The 24,969-nt window shown below is 41.8% G+C and overlaps 1 protein-coding gene across 4 annotated transcripts; it reads right to left on the bottom strand.

Annotated features, from left to right (window-relative positions):
- Positions 1–368: 368 nt before the first annotated feature.
- On the bottom strand, positions 369–24,786 carry LOC116784407 (24-hydroxycholesterol 7-alpha-hydroxylase). 4 transcript variants are annotated; one of them, XR_004356055.1, is made up of 13 exons: positions 24,434–24,774; positions 19,227–19,362; positions 17,751–17,925; positions 15,562–15,711; positions 14,796–14,889; positions 13,251–13,349; positions 11,277–11,367; positions 10,133–10,266; positions 9,211–9,306; positions 7,254–7,342; positions 3,568–3,655; positions 1,355–2,833; positions 369–935 (listed from the first exon to the last, which is right to left on the bottom strand). XR_004356055.1 is itself a non-coding variant. In XM_032682993.1 (12 exons), exons 1-12 carry the CDS (start codon positions 24,608–24,610, stop codon positions 2,762–2,764), a joined length of 1,401 nt encoding a protein of 466 aa, XP_032538884.1. In that variant the 5' UTR covers positions 24,611–24,774; the 3' UTR covers positions 1,205–2,761. The 4 variants fall into 4 exon arrangements, 1 of the variants encoding a protein (XP_032538884.1); XR_004356057.1 differs by lacking the exon at positions 7,254–7,342 and having other exon boundaries at positions 24,434–24,786; XR_004356056.1 differs by lacking the exon at positions 15,562–15,711 and having other exon boundaries at positions 24,434–24,782.
- Between the last annotated feature and the right edge of the window lie 183 nt (positions 24,787–24,969).

Below are 24,969 nucleotides of genomic sequence, written 5' to 3'. Positions count from 1 at the left end.
TAAAAATCTGCTGCTTCATACACTTTTGGTACTGGCATGGATAAAACCTGTTTCTGACTCCTGCTACTGATACATAGAACAGCTTTCTAACAGCAGAGAGGGTAAGAGGACAGATCCCCTATGGAATTTCGGCACTGCTGTATTTAAAAGCAGATTGGATGAACACTTGAAGAAGAATAATTTAGATACTGTTAATCCACTCCTGCATAGGGTATCGTGATGACCTTTTAATTCTCATTTAACCCTGTCCCATGGGAAAGTCTCTCCCTCCCCCAGAAGCTTCTGAATTATTTCCAGGCAGAAGACCTCATTTAGCTCTATCTCTTGACCACTACATTGCTTTACTAATCCATCTCCCTTGTTTTTTCCACCTAGGAAAGTACAGTGAGTGCCTGGAGCTGTCATCCACCACAGGCACTGATGGGATCCCAGAGCCAAGCCCTCTTTTCTTTACCTGCTTGTTTGGTATTTTGGTATTTCTCTGCCACAAACAGGTATTTCTTTCCTGCCAAATGCCCACATTTCTAATAAAAATAAGTCATGCCTTTCAGGACAGATATTTTCATGTCTGATTCTCAGCTGCTTAGCAAGTTGCTAAATCCTGTATCCTCACAGAAGTGAGGCTGCTGTAGCTCTGGGCCCAGCCTGTAGTGAGGCTGCACATGGATTCCCAGCAGGCACATACACAAACACACGTGTAAAACGCGTGTATGCAATGATGGCCCCACTGGCCAACTCAGACAGAAACACTCAGCACTCACAGAAGCAACACCAATGGCCTCATCCTGCTCCCTGCTCTGGCACATCAAGGTAAAGGTCTGTGCAAAAGGGGTGCAAAATATATAGAAAAATCATCACAGAATCACAGAATGGTTTGGGGTGGAAGGGACCTCAAAGATCATCTCATTCCAAACCCTTGCCACAGACAGGGATACCTTCTAACCAATTCGATGTTGACCTTCTTTTTGGGACCTTTTACCTTTAAAGTCAAGTTTGCCATTATAGAATTTTGCTTTTTTGATTTACCTCTCGTGGGGAAAAAAAAAAAAAATCCCACATCACACAGACAAAACCAAACAAAACAACACAAACAAAAAACACAAACAAAAAAACCCATGCACCAAAAAAAAACCAACAAAAAAACCCCAAACAAAACAAACCACAAAAAACCCCACCAACCTCCAAACCCCAAAATCAATTAAACAGAAAAATAAAAAACAATGTGCATTTTGGAAAAAAAATAACTTTGCAAAACTGGAAAATACATAAAACCATAGAATCACAGAATGGTTTGGGTTGGAAATGACCTTAAAAAGATTATCTGATTTCAACCCCGTGTCATGAACAGGAACACCTTCCACTAAACCAGGTTGCTCAAAGCCCTGTCCCACCTGGCCTTACGGATATTGCAGTGATTGCCAAATTTTAAAATTAAAATATACACTTCTAAGTAATACCATACATGAAAACCAAGGGAATAGATTTCAGTTTTGGAAGAGACACTGAAACAGCAGTTAAGAGTGCAACTCTTGCAGAGTTGACTATAATGAGCTAAATTAGAAGTTGGATGAATCATTTTCCAACCATATAAATCATTGAAGTTGTTCTATCCATAACAAAGGTAAGCCAACCACGTAATGAATTATACAATGTGTTATTTTCCTGTGCTTGTTATTCCCATAGTTTTACTGTTGTTGAAAGTCTATTTGTGTGGGATTTTTTTTTTTTTTGCAAATACTTTTAAAATGATGAATAATCTTTACTTAAAAGACTAAAAATACATGCCAGCTATTATTGTATATGAAATCTGACAGCAGTGAAAGTGTTATCTGAGCTTACTTGACAGCTCCATCAAACAACTTTTACTAGGTATTCTTTATAGGATTGAATATTCTTAGATTTGTGCAATTTGTTCTATAGGTCATGTGAAAGGGAAAGCAAAAGTGTTCTAGATATTAGACAACCAGTCTTTTCTTGCAGTCACTTTTTATTGGGAGCTGAACATCCCAGTCAAACTTTCATTGTATATTCATGCCAGGACCGATCCTGAATCCTGTGGAACAAGTAATGCTCAGTAGAAATTTTAGGGGCTCCGATGGAATAAGTGCTTGCAATTTTTCCATTACAAATGCATTTTATTTGCAAAAAGTTGGCACCTGTTGCAGGCAGAGCAGGCCAGATCTTCACCTACCCACAGAGGCAGTGGCACAGAAGTCATGATACTTTATCAGGCTGTGGAACTGATCCGGTGGTCTCTGCTCAGACTGTCCTGGATATTGTGCACACCAACACCAGGGAGATGTACAGTGTTACCAATCTGATTTCTTAACATGAGGCACCACTTTGGCCTTGGTTTGAAGCAACCTGCACATTCTAGCTGGTTCTAGCACAGCTTCCCCGCAGGATTTCCAAACACTGCAGCTTTTTGTCCTGAATGTTTGGTTGGCAAGCTTAGCATATCAGATTTGCAAAATCTGTGAATAACTGCCCCCGAAAGTATGAATGCAGCAGGAGAGCTTGGATTTTAAGCACTAGGACGTGGGCAACCAGGTGCAGAGCACAGGTATGACTATTCTGGTATGGCAGAGCACAGTTCAGCATTGAATATGTGAATACTGAGTATGTGCAGCATTGAAAGTTGAAATTAAGAACTCTTCAGGCAGAGAACTTATCCGAAGGTGTAGGATAGGGAAGCAGCTCAGTGGTTCATCCATCGCGGGGGGGAGGTAGGTGGGAAAGGAAGGTTAGTGCTGGGCAGCTTTTATTCCCGGCATTTATACTGGACCCGGAATGGTGCCATGGGTTGCTGTGTCCCCACCAAGTGTAAAGGGCTCTGCAGAGAGAAGAAAATCAGTAGGAACATTTAAGTTAGTTCAGTTATTGGATTATTATCTTGCTTTAGTATTAAGATATAAACATATTCTTGGAGCTTTGGTCTTAGAGAACCAAAACCAAATACCAAGAGTATTTCTTGGCTTTGCCAAAGCCATTGAGGAAGGCCTTCATGATTAGTTTTTATTCCAGTCACTCTGCCAGGATGACACATGAGCTCTTAAGAAAGTCTCACAGTTTTGAATATTTTCAAAATATTAAAATAATAAAGTGGAGACTGTGCCATTCTCCCTTAATGGTAAAACTTCTCTATGTCACAGTTACTCCTTCAGTCTTACCCTAATGATTTACCTTCCACCACTGAAAATGGAGTGGAAGAGCACTATGAGTGCTGCATCTGATTTCATATGTTTAGAGTATTAATGATCCAGTTCCATATTCACTGTTTTTGTGAGGGGCAGAAAGCAATTATCAAATCTCTGGTGATGTTTAGGCAACAATGAGACAAAATACTTTTTTACGGTAAGTGCAGCTCCACTAACTGGAATTGCTGAAGTCATTCTGGGTTTTCTAAGTTCAAACAAAGACTGAGCTATGCGTTACATGTTTTATAACACTCCTCTCAAAATTTCATTTCATTATACATAACCACAGTTGACCATGGCTGTTCAGCTGAGCCTGATGACTGGAGGATATAAAGATGGGGAATGCTATATGATTGCATGGAACTCTTACCTCCTTTGGTACTGCATCCAACGCCACAAATTCATACTTGTACAGGAACAGAACAACGAACAACTGGATTTCCATGATCGCAAACCACCTGCAAGAAAAGGGAGGAAAACATTTGCCATCCAGCCTGAATATAACACATGTGTTATCATCAGGTAACAAACAGGGTGTCTGACACATTTTACACTCCATGCTTTAGTTCTGCTTGAAAGTTTATCTTCCATAGGGAAATCTGCTGTAGCTTTGTTCAGCTTTGTTCCTCAGCAAAGAACATGAATGTAGTGGTTGCCCCTTCTTTCTGGTGAACCATTAGACCAACAGTATCCTTCTGACACCCTATTTTAAACCAGACCCTTATCATTATGGATTTTTCCACTGTATAAACATTTATGTTCTCCTAACGCTTGCTGACTTGAAATAACTTCCTAGGAGTGAGAAGGCAGTCAAACACAGAAAAGGCCATATGACTAATCGTGCTATATAAAGTTATATAATACAGCTGGGAGCCTGATGACATCAGGGAGCGGTGACAGTGGGAGTTATTATTTAATGCATCAGCATTAGGATGCAGTAGGAGACCCAAGGGCATGATTTCTTTTTTTCTGTAACACTCTCAGAAGGGTCCTTCTTAGTCAGGCCGGAGAAGATTTCGGATAACTGCAGGTGAACTCCTCCAGGCTATTGCTTTTTAAGGCTGATACATACAAAAGCTTTCTGCTTTAAGCAGCATACACCTATGCCCGGTCATGGGATTACTCACTTGCAGAATTTAGACATAAGTCTTAAATACCCAGTTAAAATAGTAATACTACCTTCCTCTTCTACAGTTTATTTTCTGTAATCTGAGTGATGCTGGAAAACCTGGATGAAACATCTATTGGGGAATTCACAGGGGAGGAGGCCATGTGACTGCGCATGGCGTCAGCCTGGAGTTGGCCTGGGAGGTGTGAAGAAGCTAAGAAGCCCCAGGAGACCCAGGCTAACTCCTGCAGAACCATCAGGATCTGCACATGAAGCTGCCCTGGGCTCTGGAGTGGGAGGATACTTGTTTGTTTTAGCTCAGCTTCAGACCCAAATTATCTTTGTGATGTCACACTGGAACTACCTTACGACAGGGAGCTTTTGATGACCTTGAGCTCTGGGGAAAGCAGTGCAGGGATCTTTCAGTAGATATTAGCCCAGATCAGGTGGGATGTACTAGCCCAAACTCCATGCCTGCAGCACTGTACAACGGTGGGATCCTTCCAGTCACAGTCCTGTTTGCACAGTGGAGCCCTGGACCCCTGGTGCTTGAGGTCCTGCCTCTGAGCACCCTCGCTGGTCTTGCAGGGGTGAATCATGATGCACCCAAAAGCATCTGGATTTCCCAGAAAGTGGAAAGGCTGCGTGGACAGAGTCCTTCAAACACCAGCACAGCCGGAGGTGGACTGTGCAGCCTTGACCCCTCTGTACCCTCTGCAGCCTGTCCCATGGATATAACCAGCAACTGACCACAGCACTTCCCACCACCAGATCCCAAAGTGTTTTTCCCAACAGGCTGCTGTGGTTACTCTGCTCTGCGCACAGAGATGCTAAGATACAAGGATAATAAGCAACACATGTATCTGAGGGTGGTCAGAAGGACAATCCAGGAGTGAAATGCCAGACTGCAGCATTCCAGCATGTCCTCTTCCATGGCTTGTTGTACTGAGCAGAAATCGTGAGCTTTCCTGCAGCAAAATGCTAAAGCCCCTTAGTTCCCACCTGTCTTTCATGTTCACGACTGAGTCCTAGAGCAGTTTTCCTGTAAAAACCCTGAGTCACTGATGCCTTCCCATTTAATTTAGTGACAAAGGGGCTGAACCAAGATGTGCTTTCTGAAATCTTGCTCCCAGTGCACTGCCACATATTTGGGTGGTGCTGGAACCCAGGATCCCAGCTGTGGATTAAGACGCTGCAATAAATGGAGCCCGAGAAGGAAATCACAGCTGTTGCACTGGTTTTACAATGTCAGCACAAGACAGGAGACAACAGACAGAGCCATGCAAGATAAGCACAGTCACACAGGCAATAATCACCTTGTTAGACCAAAGTAGTCAAACTGACATCACATTTTTCTTTTAGGTGAAAAAGATGGCACAGAAATGTCTTTGTGGGAGCCCTTCCCATGTCAGTTTGCTAGAATATTTGACAAGTAAGTTATTTATTTCATTAACTTTTCATTTCATGTTGAACTTTTGCAATGGAGAAATTAAATGTTTCATGCATTTAATTTATAAATCTCAATAGTGGATTAAAGGAAAATGCATCTTAAACTTCAAATATCATTCTTTCATTCAGTCACATCAAGGAAATCTGCAGCCTGGAATCTAGATACAACCGTTGATTTAATTTTCTTTTTTTCAAGACCACCGCATTATTCTTATACAATTATTGCTGAAAAACTTGAAGTTGTATGTTACCATGTGAACTGCCAAATGGTTTTAAAGAGTTTTTTTGTCTGTCAGCAAGAAAAATATTCTCCATCTGTTGTCTATGTAGAAATGTTATCATTTTCTTCCTAACCACAAACTTATTTTAAAGATGTTATCAGAGTCCAGAGAACAGCCTGAACAAATAGGTCAGGATATACAAACAAGCAGCTTTCAGAAACATTGTTTTGCAGCTTTCCCTGTACCTGCAGATGCCTCTTGTGAATTTTGCTGTCACCCTTGCTGGAATGAGGCTGTGCTCATATTTAGCTCAGGAATATGGTACAAGCCACGGAGGTACAGCAGTGAGTGAGCACCTTCCCCTGGTAAGCCTAAATAATGAATGCAGTTTTATTCATTTTGCTCATTTTAATGCCTTCACAAAGTTTATCTGACACTCATGTCCAGCCTGCTACAGGGAGCAGATTCCAGAATGCAGATCCTCTGCAACTCTCTCCAGATTCCTTGCTCCACATGGGACTCAAGATAAAATGACTACTTTTAAGGATTCTTGATTACTTGCTTCTTAGAGGAGACCAGGTTTTGAAGGCAGAGGATTGAGCATAGAGATGTTTGAACACAGAAACAAGGAGCAGCTGGCTCCCTGGGACTTGTTCCAGAAAGAGGGACAGCAGAGAAAACAGCAGAAGGAATTCAGGAAGCATCAAGGCTGGCATTGCTGGAGGAGTGAAGTGAGACAGGATCTGCAATTTAAGCCATTATACAATTGTGTGGGCCTTAATGCAAAGACAAGATTCAAACACAGAGGGGCCAGTTAAAATATTTCAAGATCAGCAAAGATGTCAATGGCATTGTAGAGGATGGAATGAGAATCTCAGACCAGAGAAATGTTCTTTAGGTTTGTTTAGAACTGGTTTATGGCAGCTTAAATACCTCTGTCTGTAAACTGGCAAGTTTGAAAGTGGGACGACTCCCCCTTGACGAAAAGATGCCTCAGCAGAGGCAGAGCTGGGCTGACTTTCCTTCCAGGGGGTGGAGGGGCAATAGCCCTTGATACACTAGTCTCAGATTCTGCTTTTGCAGTGTGACTTAACCTGTCTTTTCCAGGAATGAAACCACTTTTAAATCAGTTTAAACAAGGTCCAGATGATGCCAAATATTAGGAGACTGACAAAGAGCAAAGCAAACACTTTATCTCCAAGTGTAAGAGGAGCCCAGTTCAAGAGAGTTGTTCTCTCCAAGATTTGGGAATAAATAAACCCCAGCTGTTTCACTGACCTTCCTGGACACTGATGCTTCCCTCCTCCAAATGCCACAAAGCTGTCCAAGAAAGCATTCTTCTCTAAATTTGCCTCTTTCCAACGATCCTGTGGGAAGAAACTTTTTTTTCCAAATCAGCCTTATATAAATAAAGCTTAACTTTATTTCTCCAGGCTAAAAATGACCTTGGACAGCTAATCCTCAATACAAAGTTGCACTAATGCCATTTTTTTGCATTCAACCTGTTAATGTTAAAGTCTGGATTCAAAAGTCAGCACCGACTCAGGGAAAGAAATGAGGGTCCCATCTGAAACATATTTAGGTGCCTCAAAATGCTGGTGAGGTTTTCAAAATCATCCCTAAAGCATTCTTCCTATACCTCCCCATTTGCCTATAAAAAATGGACCCTTGTCCTTTTAAATATACACAAATGCCAAGCAAATGTTCAACCAGTACTGGGGGAAGCCTCAGCCACAAAATTGTGTCATGACACACAAGTGGCTCGTGCATATCTTGCACAAAAAAACATTTCTAATATGCTGTGTACAGACAAATGCAAGGTCCATGAGCTGTATCTGGTGTAAGCCAGTGTGTGAGAAAATGAACTATTTGGAACAAAAACAGCTCTGTCTGTACCTACAGGGATCCTTGTCCATCCTGAGTTGCTTTGAGAGAAAAGGAACAACACAAGGGACAAGGCTGAAGTTTTGGTGGGTGACACTGAGAGAAGCAAATCTCTTGACTGCTGAGTGACAAACCAGCCTCCACAAACTCAGCACAACTCTGCCAAGTAACACCCTGTCAAGGTTCTGGTGGTGAACTACTCTGATGAAGCTGTCCCAGAGAAGATGTCTTTCTTTGGTCTAGTTTTGGGTTTTTTTTTTTCAGCTAGGGCTGTTTATATCTTTCTGAAGAGGAAACCTGTTAGCATCAAAATTCAATAAAAGAAAGAAAAAAAATCTAAGGGACAAGGAAGGAGGTGACACATTTGGAATGACAATGTCATTCAAATGCCGAGGAGCACTCATCTATTCCTCGGGAAAAAAAAGTGTGAGTTTCTAAAAAATAAGCTAGTTTGCTTTTTAGGAATAAAGTTACTAAAGAAATAAGCTGCTGCATCAGGGTTTCAGCTTCAGATTTCAAACAGTCAGGAATTGTTATGAGAGATTTCAAACTGAGAAGAGTTTGCTAGAAAGGAAGTTTTGTTTAAATTACTCCTTGATGTATTTCTATAAAAAAGACAAACTGTTCTATATCAGATGGTGCTAAAAAGAGCAGTTACAAGCCTGCCCACACAGCCACCTGCAGTGGAATAATAATCAAGAAACTAGATTAACTACTAAATTAGCAGAGCTAATACCTACCAGAAATCATCTGACAGGGAGAGGAGAGTACTTGGAATCATAGAATTAGTTTGATTGGAAAAGACCTTTAACATCATTGAGTCCAGCCATTAACCCAGCACTGCCAAGGCCACACTAAACCATGTCCCCAAATGCCACATCTACACATCTTTTAATCCCTCCAGGGATGGTGACTCCATTACTTCCCTGAGCAGCTTGTTCCAGTGCCTGACAACCCTTTCAGTGAAGAAGTTTTTCCTAATATCCAATGTAAACCTGCCCTGGCATGCCTTGAGGTCATCTCCTCTTATCCTATGAGCTGTTACTTGGGAGAAGAGACCAATCCCCACCTGGTTACAGCCTCCTGTCAGGGAGTCACAGAGAGTGATGAGGTCAAGATCACAGTGATATGAAGGAGTACCATATTACCTGGAACATGTAATTGAGTTTACAGTCTTGCTTAATCTTACAGGCTCCTCCTTTGTGGGCCCATCTTTTCTGTGTACAAAGCCATCCTCCAGTCAATGGGGAATACTCAACTTTGGGCAAATTTGTCTGTGTGCTTTTGTTGTGAAATAAGTGAAGAGGAGAAAAGACAGCAAAATATACACACAAAAGAAGTGACAACTTACAGGTTTGAACGTTTCTGGGTCTGGAAAATATTTTGGATTCCGGTGCAACCAATAGGGCGACAACATCAGCATGTCACCTGCAGGGATGGTGAAATTCTAGAAAGAAGGAAAAACTCTAAGAAAGGAGAAAATCACAAGTCAAATCCCCAAACAGTCCCTCCTTGGTACTTCTCTTCCATCACAGAAAGTCCTAAGAGAGAAGTGGAGGTGATAAATCCTTGATGGCCATATTACATGTTTGAATTTTCTTCTTGCTGTTGCTGTTTTCTTCCATAAAACCTAAACAGTGGAGACCATGAGAAGACTGTGTTCTAATTTGTTTTTTTCAGGTATCAAAAGACAAGAAGCATTATTTCTCCTTTTCTGATTCTTGATGTAGCATGTGAGCTGTTCGGTTTTTTTCTAAGTCTTTTCTTGAACATTTCATTCAATGTAAAGAAATTCATAGAAGGTCTTATATGATAGCAGACATTAGTAATTTCTTAAGTGTCAGGAGCACTGCTTCCTTAAGAGAATGGGTTTTTCCCAAACATTTCTTTGCCAGATTCCTAAATGCTGACACCTCCCTTCTGAATGTCAGTGAGGAGGACAAACAGAAAATGAGTTTTATCAGTTACTAAATTGTGGTCCTTTCTACTACATTTGTTGTGTCTGATTACTATTTTACATACCATCAGCACAGTATCTCCATCTCAATTCAATTCAATATAAAATCAACTAAAAATTGAAGGTAAAACTGTGAGCAAGAGAAGCAAAGCCACTCATAAATTAATGATGGTGAATAACTCCATTAAAAAGAATATATTTGTGAGATTGGGAAATATCTCTGGTACTTTAATTTTATCCAGATCTGTTGGGAGAACCCTTTCCAGACAAATCATACAGCATCCTTTGGGGAAAAAACCCCACAACCAAATCTCACCTTAATTTTAATTGGGTTTATTACTTTCTTGGTGATTGCACCTGGAGACCTCAGCCGTATGGCTTCCAAAGTGCACCATTTAATAAAAGGGAGCTTCTTCAGGTCCTCTTCAGAGACTTCCAGTTTATCTTTACCTGTCGTGGCATGAGAAAGAAGACTCAGTGTGAAAAATGAGATTTCATAATTGTTTTGATAGAGGCTGACATATTTTGCTTTAGAACTGTTGTTAAAATACTTCAAGACATATTTTACATTCAAATTTTTTCTTTATATTTCAAAGTTTTAAGAAAAGCCATTGAAGAGAATGTAGTAACTCTAAGGTGCTGTATTAGATATGGTGTTGGCCAAGAGAAGCCAAAGATAGGTCATTTTGAAAGGTAAGAGAGTCTCTGGACTTTTTCAGTGCTTTGGTACTGCATGGAAATTGCAGGGATTGTAGGCACCAAGACAAGAAGCCATGGCTGAGCTCCTGGGCTGTGTTAACACAGGCAAATGAAACATGGCCAGAAGAAAGGCTTAAGCACTGCTTTGTGATTTTCTTTATTGGCTAATTATTGACATGTTTCTTGATATGGTTTTGACCCATGTCAACAAAGAGCCTTCCATGAAACTTCAAGCATGGTTCAGGGCACTGCATATGGGAATCACTGCTCCCAGTAGGTAACTGCTTTTTGAGGGAAAGAGATTAGCCATGGGGGGTGAATCATGCTGGATAAATTGGCCTCTGATGACAGAAAAGAGAACAGTTCCTGGCCTGCTTTTTTCCACAGAATAGCTGGAACTGGTGAACATCACACCACGAAAAGCAGCTGAACTGAAAAACCTCATCTGATGCTATCATAGGTACATGGAAAAATCATAACACTGGTTAATACAAATCCAAGTTTAAATGATTTAAATGATAGGAATGAGGAAACATATACAGTTCTTTTCCTACCTTCTTTTGATAACATCAAAGGTGTTCTTGCTTAAAAATACTTCTTGAGCATATGCTGAGTAAAGAACTGAGAGCTGGATTCAACGTTATCAGTAGCACTCTTAGCAGCAACACTCCTTGTTCCCAGCCACTGACCAAGTGTGCTGTGTGCTGGGCTGACACAGAATAAATCATTTCTAACCTCCAGGACATGATCAGATTTATTACCTGCTTTGCCAAAAACAGAATCCAGGTCTTCCATGACTTTCTTGTAAATGGAAGGATGAGACAGTATGAAAGCAAGGGTCCAAAATGCAACCTAAACAGAGATGGAAACCCTTGAATTTAGGAATACAGAACAGAATGACAGTATCTTTGTAGCAAATCATGGAGGTAGGTGAAAAAATTTTCACTTTTTTTTTTGTGCGTGCCTGTTGTAGTTGGGATGCACAGGGAGCTGTGCTTTCTGGGTAAATCCATATCTAAGGGCTCAGCTCCTGGGAGATTACGTCGTCATCTGCTGTGTACTTATCTTTAGTGAACATTATATAGCTTTGGCCTTGAGCTTTGAGGCACAGAATCCTTACTTTATTTTCAAATAACTAGGTGTTAAAATGAACTACGAAATCATTGTGTGTGATTAGTTTCAGCTTCATGAATGGAAATAAAATTCCTACTAATATTAGCAGAAATGAGGTTAAATAATTTGCAGGGCATTGTCATAGTGAGTCACACTAAAACGGGCAGGAAAAGTTTTAATTAACAGCAAAACAGGGAGTAGTATATCCCCTTTAGAAATAATTTGCTAACTGATTATGCAATGAAGTTGAAAATCAAGAAATTTAGGAAAGGAGAAAATCCTCTTAAGTAGGATGAAACCAGAAGGACTGGCAGCAGTGCCAGGAGTCTCTCTCCTCTTGCTGAGCTAGCGGGAGATGCAGCCTGCACACAGATCTGGTCATGGGCCATCTGTGCTGGTGAGGGATGAGAACTCTTACTGTTATTTCCCAAATAGCCTGACGTGGATGCAGGTCCTCCTTCTGCAAAACAAATCTGGTAGCTTAGTTTTCTTGTACAGCACTTGAACATTTTGGCTTCACTCCACGGGCTAAGGAGGGATAACTGAATTGTTTCAGATAAAAGGGTTTAAAGTGCTTGTAAAAAAATGCCCTTGGAAGGTGAAAGGCCTTTTTTTCCATCATTCCATTCCCCAGAACAGTGGTTGTGCCTATTCTGAGAAACAGCGAAATATCTGTATGTCTATTTACAGCTGAATATTACAGGAGTAAGTGTTGTGGAAGGAATGTCAGTTATCCTGATAACAGACAGCAGGCTATGCCTCCCACTTATACCAACACATGAATCCACAGAAACTTCACTGAAATGGATGAATTTCCCTTAGGCTAAATTTCAGTGATATCCAATCTACAAAAAACATAGATATATCCATTAGGGGTACATATAAAAATAACTCACTATCATGTTTTTCTACATCACATCTGTAATGGACGTAACTGTGCTGGAAAGGGCTTAGTAGTCATGGTAAATAAAGGATGGTTGTGCTGCTATGGATTTTTCATCTGAGAAATTCCTATAAATGTCTTTGGTCAGCCTAAGCTGTGTTAGATATATTAGGTTTGTTAGCATACTTATATCAGGATCATTAATCCAGCAAATCCTTTTCTAACATGGACAAAATTTAACAGAAGTAGAATCAAACTATTGCTTTTCTTCCACTGGCATTTTTACAGCAGATCCCCCAAAATGAAAGAGACAAATTCACTCAAGGATTTACACATGGAGGAAGTTACTCTATATTATGCTTTTGATATTCTTTACAATTGGTAACACCAGGATATCTAAAATAGAGTCTTTACTATAACACAGCCACAGTGCTTCAAAACAGAGTTAAATGCTCTTCACAGCTTAAGACTGTGATCTTAACAGCTATGAGGCTTATGTTCCTGAAATGTTATGATAGGGGACAACATAATTTAGGAAAAATACAAGAAGAGCTTTTCTTGTCATTGCTTCTGTGACATTGCAGCCTGGGTATATTTGTAGTGATGCATGTGGGCGTGATAATCCCTTCTTTGGAATCCATGCAGTGTGTGTGTGACCTCTGCTTCAAAGTCTTTGCTTCCCAAATACAGGCTTTTGAACAGGATAGAAAGAAGATGTTTCTGTAGCTGATGTACTTACGGGGACAGCATTTGCTTGGGCAGCCCAGAGCATGAGGAGACCATAATTGGGAGCTAAATGTTTTCCTTGCAAGTTGTCCAGAAGATGTTGCAGTAGTGTCTGTTATAAATAAAAGATAATGGCTATTTCCAAAATATTAAAAGTGTTTAGGGTAGGGCTTACTAGAATTCAAGGATTAGTTTATCAAAGAGAAGTAATATTAGTCATGGCTTTTTTGCAACCACAAAGTAGAGATGACAGCTGTTAAGAGAAAGTGAGACACACATAGGCAGAGAGCAAGAAGCACTCAGTGCTCCACGTGAATCCCTACTGAATACTTGCACTGGTCTCAATTTCCTTAACATTTTTAGGGCATTGGGCACCCTCAATCCCTATTGTTGCTTGTACATGGAAGAATTCTATTCTAACTCCTGCTCTACTCCTCTAAAGAACCTGAAAATAGGAACGAACCAGTTGAATGAATGAAAATGAAGAAAATGTTCTCTCTGTTCATGCTTGTTATGAAGAGATGGTCTGATATATTAGTAAACTCCCTGGTTTCAGGCACTTTGTTGGTGACCTAAGCAGTGACCTCAACGGGTGGATATTCTTTGAAACTATAGCAACTGTGTAATGTTCTAGGATCAGCTTTTGTTTATAGTATTTCCTTAAATACAAGGCAACCATGCATTCAAGACAAAGCTTCCTGTCTACTTTTCAGAGGGAAAAAGGCTGACTTTGAATAAAAAATTACTGATCTTTTTTCCAGATTCCCACCCAATCTAAGACACCAAGTTTGTGCCTCCTATTTTGTGCATCTTCTTAGGTCCCACCATCCCCTCTCCACCCTTCTCTTTCTTTCCATTAATCTGTTTTATTTTGCGAAAGAAAATGTGGTATGTAAAGCTTTTAAAGTCTAAATAAAACTTGTTTTGTTTAATGACCTGTTCTACAACCATTTGGTAGATCAAAATTCCCAGGCCAGTCTGCCGTCACGTTTGTCAGCTGTATCGACAGAATTCCTGCCAGAGCTAAGGAGAATAACCAGGGGAACAACTTATCACAGCTTTGACACAATCAATATTTAGGGTACTTGGCTTCCAATCCAGTAATCTGCTATTTTCTACTAGTCTGGCTGTTGGACGACCTACTCACTCTACACCAGGGTTTAAAAATAGTACATGTAAGGTTTTGAGATTTCACAGCATGGTGCCCTCAGAGAAACAACTGAAGGATCTTTCTCTCACCTCTTTCAACTGCTCACTGCAGTGTGATACTGGAGGCTGGCAATGGATCATAGCTCTGAACCCTTGGCTTAAAATTCCCCAGAGGAAGACATTAATCCTCAGAATTGTTGGAAATAAACTAAATAGAGAAGTAGAAGTCAAAGTTGTGGATCTGGATCTGTCCTACTGCAGGTAACAGCAATACTAGACAATGAAGGCATAGCTATAAAAGTTGACATATTTGATTCATTTCTTCCAGTACTGAAATAATTCTTGTCCTCCATTGCTTCAGTGAGAATATACAACAAAGTCATCTTATTTCCTAGCCTGGGATGTTTACCTTGGATGTGGTGTCTGAAGGGTTGGTCCTTTCAGCATCCAACACTACTTTCTCAAATAATTTTAGAAGCCATTTTTTGGATTTAGACCAGTTCCTGTAAAGAAAAGCAACAAACAAGAAGCACTTAAGTGAGGCAGCACAAACCAGCATTTCCTTTTCCATGAGAAGGACTCCTTGTTTGTTTTCCAAAAGCCCCTGGGCAGCAGTCAGTTGATGGATAGCCAAGTGTCAGTCTGACTGATTGATGTGATGACTGACATGAAGAACAGCACGTCCAAGACCTTCACCTTGGCCAGACCTCATCCTAGAGCCAGGACCTGTGGCTGCAAGACTCCTGCATTTTCCTACCTTTTCACCACAGGTTTTCATTGTGGCTTTGGACAGATTGCTTAGGCCAATCTTTTCAAGTATGATCCTCCTGAAGAAAATCAAAGCCACATTTTTAGAGTACCCTCAATTCTTTCTGAAGGCTATTTTGGGGTGTTTAAGGCAATATCATGGCCCTGGGAGCACTGACAGGCTCTACAAGCACTTCCCACCCTCAGAAATTGGGTCTCTCTACCCAAGGTCAACTCTGCAACAGTGCAGCCACATAATGTGAGATTGGTCTGCTGGGAAAACAACGAAGGTATGGAAAAGATCGGAGGGACACCTCATTGGAGACCCCCTGAGCTTGGGACTCATATTTAGGGTCAGGCCTTTGCCCTGTTCTGCTGCTCCCTGGCAGGTCCAAGCTGGACCCTGCCTACCCAAGCAAGGTTGTTACCTCAGGAAGCACTCAGGCATCTGAGAAGCGTATTCAAAGTCCTCATCGTACTTCTGAAAATGTTCTTCAAACTCCTTGATTTTGCTCTGACTTGTCGGGCAGATGCCTTTCCCAAACAAGGTGTTCACCACTGCTGGATACATGACATGCCTGCAAGGACAAGATCCCCAAGACTTAGGGGCCATAGGAAGCCATGGCAGCAGTTTTAGGTCAGGATGCCGCGTGTTAAATTGCCAGCACTTGTGGGACTCAAGCATCCTGCCGGTATGGAAGGGCTGGCACAAGGCTCACACTACACTCATACCCTTTTTTAAGATTTTAAGCAGAGACTTGAAGATACATAAACCTCAGGCTGGTCTTCTGCATGTGACTGAACTTCATCAGTTATCATTTGGTCACCTGAGCAGTGGCAGGAAAGCTCTGGGCCTCAAGGTCCCTTCTCCCCATTAACAACCCCTCTCATTTCAGGTCGTCCTACGTGAACCTTCCAGGCATTGCACAAACCCTTCTGGACCAGACACCCCAAAACATTGTTCCTCTGTCTGCAGCTTTGCTGGACAGTGTTCCTTTGTTTTCATCTCACTCCTTCCCTGCTTGTTCTTCCGTTATCCTGCAAACTCTGAGCTCCCTTCTCAGGCCCTTCTCCTGTACGGTCTTTGCAAGGTTCCAGCCTCTGCTAAACTGGGAATAGCGCTCACTGTCCTGCTTTTCTAAAGATCATAAGGAAGCTGGGGCCATCTAGTGGCTTTGTGGATTTAGTTTTGAGGCAGCTAAATAACAGCTATCCTGGGCATTGCATTCCAATTCTTTTACTCTGCCTTGTAAGAACAGATCACCCCCACTCCCAGATTTACTGTGGATGACTTTTATGGATTCTGTATTTTATCATCTAGCAAATAACTTGGGTTTATAAATTTTAAACAAATAACAGCTGATGTGAATGCCAGGACAGCCATGGAAGTGGAAAGAACACATCAGGGATGCAGTAGGATGGAATGCTCCATGCATAATTTGTAGGCTCATGGCACCGCTGACTCTTGTGGACCACAGTCTGTACTGGTGCCAGTACAGCACAGAACAACAGGCCCCTGTCCACAGAAACTTGATCCCAGGTTAAAAGACAACAGATGGATTCAAAAGGGGAATAACAGGAAAATGTGAGCCAACATTAGCACACCAGGCAGTGGTATGGGTCACCACCAATTCAATGATGCCCATTTTTTCACAAGAAGCAGATGTGAATTTGATCTCAGAAGACAGGTGGAGAAACATCATGGGATGCGAGGGTTTGCACCCCATTATCAAGACAAGTGGGATAATGGGAGGGTTTCAAAGCCCCTTTCCCCTGTATTTTCCCCCAGTTAATCCATATTGCAGCAATTGCAGTGACAGGTGCTGACTGTTTTAGCTGCAGTAAAAGCTGTGTTATGCAGAAAAAGTCAGCAAAAGACAACCTGGTGTTAGAAACCGGCCTAAGCCAAAGGCAATATTTGCCCTATCCCTTGGAAGTGTTCAAGGCCAGGTTGGATGGGGCTTTGAGAAACCTGGTCTAGTGGAAGGTGTCCCTGCCCATGGCAGGAGGTTGGAATGAGATGACCTTTAAGGTCCTTTCCAACTCAAACTATTCTATGATTCTATGAATATTCAACTTCTAGTACTGACGGACAGACAAGATATAGATGTTGTCCCAGATGACCAGGAAAAAGGAGAAGTTAAGAACTCTGTTGATGTCACATGAAACTGTCAGTAAAGGGATTTTTTTTTACATGAAGAATGAAGTTCTGGCAGCAAAGTTAGTTGCAGAGGATTAGTTAAGTTTTGGCCTAGGCTTGGCCCAAACATGAAAAGTTTTCAACCTGCTGAAGATCAAGCATTTTGTCTGTTCTTAAGTTCTTTATAAATGTGTGAAGTTTTTATCCCATCTTCTGGGAAACAGGGTTTGTTGGAAGATTCCATGTTCTCTTTTTCTTTCAAACAGGCAATTCAGATGCTTCTCCTAGCTGGGAAAAAACACCTTTAGATGAAACCCTGCCTGCTCTGTGAGCCACCTGAAGCAGCGAATCTGTGATGAGCATCCTGACAAAACTTTTGTAACACTTGAGAGCCTGAGCTCCACCTGCTTTACAGTAACACCTCTGCTCCCATGTAGGACACCCCTGCATTGGAGATGTGCTGCAAAACTCCCTTACCTTACCAGGTCATTGAGGTCGCCTGTGCCCTCCATGCCCAGCTGAGCCATGTGCTCATGTAGCTCCTTACACAAAGTGCCCGTGAACATGTGCAGATTGGAAGGACTCATTTTCCCCTTCATCATGCTGTACAGGTTACCGTGATTCTGATAAAATGCTTCTGCAGGGACAGAAACTAAATACAAAAAGAAACAGAAACATTTTGGAAAGTAGACAAAGTAGATTTTCACTGAAAGACAGAGTGAAAACTTTTACACTTATCTTTTGACTGTAATTTAAGTGCCTTAACCCTCATTTTCCTAGAGTGAAATACTCTGTAAGCTTCTTTCTAAAGAAGCTTCTTACAGTAAAGATTTTGGTGAGCCCTCTGCTTCTACCAGTCTGTGTAACATCTTCCTGCCTCATGAAGCTTCAGTGCCAGAATCAACAATCCAGAGACTTCCCCCCAGTGGAATATAGAGAGATGTGCATACACATCCACAGAACTGACTATAATGAAAAATAAATTATCCCAAGAAAAAAGTTTGTATCACCTTTCTACAGTGGCACATCCTCTCAGGAGAGGCTGAGAGAGCTGGGACTGTTCAGCCTGGAGAGGAGAAGGCTCAGGGGGGGTCTTGTCACTGTGGATAAATATCTGGTGGTAGAAGAAAGATGAAGCCAGGCTCTTCTCAGGGCAGGAGGCAATAGGCACAATGGCAACAAAGGAGACTCCACTGAGACACGGGGAAGTTTTTATTGTGAGGATGATCAAACACAGGAACAGGTTGCCCAAACAGGTTGAGAAGTCTCCAGCCCTGGAGATATTCAAAGCCCAACTAGACACAGCCCTGAGCAATCTGCTGTCACTGACATTGCTCTGAGCAGGGACTTGGACCAGGCAATCTCCAACAGTGCCTTCCAGCCACAGAGATTCTGTGATTTAATCTCTCTGACAATTTGCTTCTCTCTTATTTCACAGTCCAAAATTGCCAAACTACTCAAAGAATTGCTGTCTGTGCTATTCTGTGAGGATATAAGCACACGAGCTGATAGAGCATGCCGCTCTGGATGGGATATATACCTCGCCCATTTTTAATGCCTGTTGTACCACAGGGTAACAACTAATTACTGCTACAAGCTGATTTTCAAATGAAGTGATAGGACTACACTCACTCCAAACACGGTACACACAGGAGGAGTGTCTAGCCACAGAAAAGGACCTGATCTCAAACTTGGGTTGCTTGATGATGAAAGTAATAACAGTCCTTGGATCAGAAACCTCTACTTCCCTGTGACTGAATCCAAATCACTTTGCAGGTTTACAGTGCTGGATCCACATGGAGAAATTGAGTTTCACCTTCATTTCACAGCATGGTCATGGGTTAAAATAAGCATTTAAGGTATGATCAAAGAGCCAGTGGGCTTCTGGTTTGCTTTAATGTTCCTGGGTAACTAGATTTTATTTACTTTAAAAAAGAGCCAGGTCTCAGTTACCTGCATTCTTGACAGCTTGTTGTACTGCCTGTTCAAAGTTTAAGTCTTCAGATTTAAAAAATGCTTCAGTTCCTTCTTCCTCAGTCACAAAAGTAAATCGTTTTCCCAGAGCGAATATTGTGAATACGGGTCCATACTGGAACAAACAAAGATTTCATATTACTGCACTGTTAACTCAGTGCTGCTGAGAGGTCAGGAGGGAGGAGCTCGTCCTTTCTGCTCTCTGCACACCTTTGCTCAAGACATGCACAAAGAGGAGCACAAATCAGACCAAAATTTGTAGACTTAGGGACCAGAAGGGAATGTGATTTGTGGCTGCCTGACCTTTTGCAGAGTAGAAGGGATTCCTTCTCTGAGAGTAACACTTTATACTTGAATTACATTACATTTCAAACAATACAACCTACCTGGATTTAGAGAATCCAAGGGATGGACTATCTACTGCATCCCTTGGCTGCCACAGTGAAGTACCCACAGTGTAAAAATACATAATTGTACCTATTTCGATCTACAGTTTTTTAGCAAAAAATCCCCACTCCTACATCTTTTTATTCCTCTCCTTCTCCTCTCCCATCCCCTCCCCTTCCCTTCCCTCTCCTCCCTTCCCTTGCTCTTTTCTTTTTTCTCTTTCTTTTCTTTTCTTTTCTTTTCTTTTCTTTTCTTTTCTTTTCTTTTCTTTTCTTTTCTTTTCTTTTCTTTTCTTTTCTTTTCTTTTCTTTTCTTTTCTTTTCTTTTCTTTTCTTTTCTTTTCTTTTCTTTTTTCTTTTCTTTTCTTTTCCTTTTCTTACCAATGATTTCTTTCTTTTACAGATGTTGAAAGATTAATATCGAAATAGCTAACAAGCTTTGAGCAGAACAGATTGACTTACATTCAGGGAAGGTTTTTGATGCCATAAATCATTCTTTCATCTTGCCTTAATCTAATATCCTAGAGCCCTCTCAAAACTTTCAGCAATAGGCATTCACTTCTGAATTCTACATTATGCAAATGGTCACTGACACTTGGAAATACTCTAAACTAGAAAACAGATGTGCAGTATCTACTGTCTGTGAGATGTAGGCATAAAAAATCATTCCATCTTGCTCACATGGTTTATGCCATTGACTGTAACCGTTTCTTTTGCTGTCTGTGTCTGTATTTAAAGTCTGCTTTATCAAAAGGTCTTTGAAGCCAAGAAAATATTCCTCTTGACATCAGTTGAATTTTGATTGTGTCCTTCAACTGTAAATTATTAAAGAAAGAATGACTGTTCAGACCCTCTGGGTAATAATAAATAAAATATTGTTTTAATAATAAGTGTTCAAGGCCAGGTTGGATGGGGCTGTGAGCAACCTGGTCTAGTGGAAAGTGTCCCTGCCCATGGCAGGGGGGTTGAAACAAGATGAGCTTTAATGACCCTTCCAACCTAGACCATTCTATGATTCTATGATTCTATAATAGCTAGATTTCTAAGGTTGCTATTTTATGTCCAGGTCCTCATTATCAGGCTGGCTAAAAATCAGTGAATTCGTACTCTGCTTGTTTTCAAATAATATTTTTAAATTAACATTACAATGTATTTAAACTAATTTTAAAATAAAATCAATTTTGAACTAATAGCAACTAGACTCTGATTACTACAGAGACAGAGAAAGCAAACTAAAAACCCTCTCAGGATTTACTGCTTTCACTCATGAAAGCTCTGTTTTTTCAAAAGACTGGGAGACACTGCAGTGCCATGGTGAGAGGAAGATCTCTCACAGAGAGATAAAAATTTATTTCTCTCTACAGAGAAATAAAAACTTCAGAAGGATGCTCTTCAAAACCCCAAAGGAAGGAAATCAGGGAAACAGCCATTTTTCCATGGGGCACTGACAGTCAGGGAGCAACTACTCTTAGCTGGGACAGCTGCAGTTGCATCAAGAGTCACGCTGGAAGCTGGGAGCACTGGGTGGGTTTCCTCTCCCTTGGCACACACACATACATGAGGTCAGTGCCATGACCCCTCTTTATCTCAGGGACTCCAGCATTTTGGTCTCCTCTGCATGGAACCAGGGCCACAGACCTTCAGGGACTGGGCTGTGGACACTGACTATGGAAATGCTCCACCAGAAGCCTTGTCCTCCTGTCCAGCCTGTTTCCCCTCCTCATGTCCCTTGCCCTGTAACCCAGTGAGCCATCCCTTGCCCAGCCACACACAAGACAGTAAGGCCAAGAGGCATCTGATGAGTCCTGAGACATGGCACCATGTCCCAAAAGCAGTCAATACACTGAGAGGGATATATGGATCCCACAAGTCCCTACAACAGTGCAGAACAATCTCCTGGGTTTAACTGAACTTTTCCTGTTAGCTTAATAAGCAAACTGATAAGAAGAATTTGAAATTCCTTACTAACTCATGTCATGTTTGCCAGGCAAAGTGGGGAGCTTCATCCTTTGAACTCCTCATTAAGCAGCTCTCCCTGTATTTTATGTTGCACAGTGACCCTGGTTACCCATCCCAGACCACCTGCAAAACTGCTTTAACCAGGCAGGCAGCTTTAGGAGGAAGAGGTGGTATCTTTTATTAGATGAGAGATTAAATATTTTATTTGAGCAGGGGAACTTGCTTTTCTTAGTCCCAGTAATGACACAAGGGGGAAACCAGACAATTCTTCCAGCCCACAGAGTCTTCTGTAGGAGGAAAATAGAAGCAGCAAACTTCAAGAAAAGTGCAGGCTGGAAGTAGTGGAAGTCTGCTGTGCTACTCCAGGGCTTGAGAGAGAATGCAGTGAGGGATAGACAGAAAAGGAATTAAGAAAGAAAGGAATCAAGATATTAAGAAAGAAATGAGCGTCACTTTGACAGGCTGAAGGATTTATCCAGAGGAGGAATTTTCTAACTGTAAGAGTCTCCCCTGAAGGAGCTGAAGAGGTTTTCTCCACCCTATGGAGCTGAAGAGGTTTCTCACTGCCTAGAGCCTGTTTCTGCACCACCTTTTACAAGGGCAGCTTGCTCGTGCTAAGGACACTTAACTCTGTTCTGGCAATATTAAGGAGCCTGGAATTATTGCCGATGTATTTTGCAACCCCTGCAATGCCTGTTAATGACCCCCTTGGCAGCAGCACGTGTTTTGTTTGGCTGTACTCTGCTAGAGTGCCTACTCCTTTAAAAGGGAGCAGGCAGGAAAAGGCTTATTTTTCCTGGCCTCAGCACAGCCTGCCAGCGTGGGAGGTGGGAAGGGAGGGAGACTCTGCAGTGCCTGGAGTGTTTAAGGAGAGGAAGGGGAGAACAAAAAAGCAGCCCTCCTCAGGGACAGGGGGACTGTCAGATGCTGCTGCTGCAGCCAACCTTGTAGGGGGGGTGTGGATGGAGACATCCCTCTTGGCCCAGGGGCACCTTAGGGAGAGGTCACAAGGATGCTGATTTGCTGGACTGAAAACAAAGTCAAAGGAAATGTCCTATCTGCAAACACAAAAACAAAGGGGAGAGATGTAAGAAAGCCTTTTCCCTCTTCTTTGCCTTATCTAGAGTTTTCTCCCACGGAAAATGTTTCTTGTTCTAGTTTCTATCCCAACAAAACCTGGAGTTTACAAAGTCCATCAGGTGTTTTTGGTGTGCTCAGATGTGTCAGCAGCTGCCACAGCACCACCAGCAGCCTATAGGGTCTCCAGGCAAACAAACACCTAAATTAACGAACCCAGAGCGTCTAAGTGTGCATTTGTACATCAACACAAACATGTAAATGCTTTGCTCGTTCAGTCTGTGAATGAGCCCCCAAAAAGGACTCTTCTGCCAGGTTTGTTTTAAAATTTCATCCAAGAGATTTTGCTAAAAGCTTCTTGGGAAAAAAAGGCAACTAAAGGAAGTTTAAGTCATGGTGAAACAGCTGTCCCCAAAAGGGACTGCACTGGAAAGGACAGATTGGCAGGCTGCTTTAATTTGGCTGCCACCAGGACATGTTTGCAACAGAACAGGGCGGGGAAGTTCTCTAACAGCCTCATATCAGAAAAGTAAAAGAATGTTATGACTGGATTATATAAGTGAGGCTTGATTAGTTTATTTAAAGGATTATATGGTCTCTGAAATAGGAGGAGAACAGGCTGGAATGAGTTTTCTTCCAGTCCTGCATTTCTGCCCTATGATGAATGAACAAAGAAATGATTATGGTGTGCATAGATGAAAGATACAGGAAATACAGAGTAATATAAGGTTAAAACTGGCCTATTAAGCACAAGGAAGCCAAGGAACTCCAGATCATACATATGATCTTACCCCATGGTGAACCCAATATGCTGTAATACAAGATTGACAGCACCTGATGTTCTCAAAAATTATACTTAAACCTCTGCTTTCATTTAACATCATGAGTTTATAACAATAATGACTGTAAAGATGCACTTACAAACATGAAATCTAACAGTTGAAAATGAAAAAGCAAATTTTAAACATCCGATATTTATGTATGCATTGGGGTTTTTTTGTTTGGTTGGTTTTCTTGTTTTTTGGGTGTTTTTTTTTTTTTTTTTTTTTTTTTTTTAAATTTCAGGATGTTACAGTGGTTTCATTTTTAGCCAGTTTTTGCAAGTAGTGGGCTGTGTGATCCTTCAGTATGGAACACTTGAGGCTTGACTACATTGCAGTAGCAGGTGATATCATCCCTGAATGAAAGTGGGAAACTGGTTTTTTATATCAGTTATTATTAGCTACCTAGAAATTAGGCATCTAACCTAAATTAACCATTTGGTCTTTATCCAACAGACACAGAGAAAGAAAGTTATGTCCAGGGGTGAAATCTTCACACTCATGTTTGGTAAGTTTTTTAGGATGGAAAATGTTGCCTTCCAAGCATGTCTGTGTCTCTCTTGAACGCTGAGGGACACCAGCTGGTACTCAAAAATCTCACCTAACTTTAGGCATGCAAATAATTAGTTTCCTGGTCCCCGTGTTTGGCACAGAGCTTTCCACATTATCTGAAACCAAGATTAACATACAGCCAGACTGCAAAAGCAAACCAGCAGAGGTCCAAGCAGGATAGTCACAGCACAGAGATTGCGTCTGGATCAGATCCACAACTTAGCGATGTTAGTGGTACAAAGCCGATTCTTCACCAGCTAAATGCTCCTGATGTTATAAAATGTGACAGGAAAGGAGAAAACTTAACACAGAAGCTTTGCATTGCCTTTCCCCTTGAAGGTAGCCACCTTGAGCACACACCCACGAGCAGGCATGCCGCCACAGACATTACCTTGTTCCTAGCTTGCTCTATAAACTCCAGAGGAGCTTTCCCGAACTGAAACGCGGCTCCAAACCAAGGGATCCAGCTCCTGATGCAAGGAGGGCAGCTCGGGTTTCTCAGCTGAAACAAAACAGCCTTGACAATAAGGAGCCCCAGGACTGCTGCCAAGAGGAGAGTGAGATCCATTTTGCCTGCTCGCTGCCTGCCCCGGCAGCTGCTCAGTCCACCGCGGCACCGGCATGGCCGCGCTGGCCCGGGCTCCCCGAGTTAATGAATAGGCCTCCCTGATCAGCCCTGCCAGCTGAGCACTGCCATGGAGACAAGATGTCAAAGCACCAAACAGCCCAGCGGACAAGCCCTTGTTCTGGGAAAGGCAGAGCCAATTGTGCTCTGTTCTGGGATGAGGACCAACTTCCACGGCTTGCAAAACTGAGATGTTGCTGTGGCAAGTCCTTGGACTTTGTGCCTGTTGCTGAGAGGCTGCTCAGGCAGCCAGGGACATGGTCAGGGACACTGGTAAAGCAATGTAGAGCTTTCTTCAGTTA

Source organism: Chiroxiphia lanceolata, chromosome 3 (assembly GCF_009829145.1).
Source record: "Chiroxiphia lanceolata isolate bChiLan1 chromosome 3, bChiLan1.pri, whole genome shotgun sequence".
Lineage (NCBI taxonomy): Eukaryota > Metazoa > Chordata > Aves > Passeriformes > Pipridae > Chiroxiphia > Chiroxiphia lanceolata.
Note: the sequence above shows the minus strand (reverse complement) of the source record. Positions and strands in the feature narration are given on the sequence as shown.

Bases quoted from the DNA above. Each gene is read 5' to 3' on its own strand.
- LOC116784407 (XM_032682993.1), bottom strand. From the start codon at position 24,610: ATGGATCTCACTCTCCTCTTGGCAGCAGTCCTGGGGCTCCTTATTGTC. The intron at 19,363-24,433 runs GTAATGTCTGTG...TGTTTGTTCCAG, and splicing joins TAGAGCAAGCTAGGAACAAG to TATGGACCCGTATTCACAAT. The intron at 11,368-13,250 runs GTAAGTACATCA...ATCTCTGTTTAG, and splicing joins CCCAAGCAAATGCTGTCCCC to GTTGCATTTTGGACCCTTGC.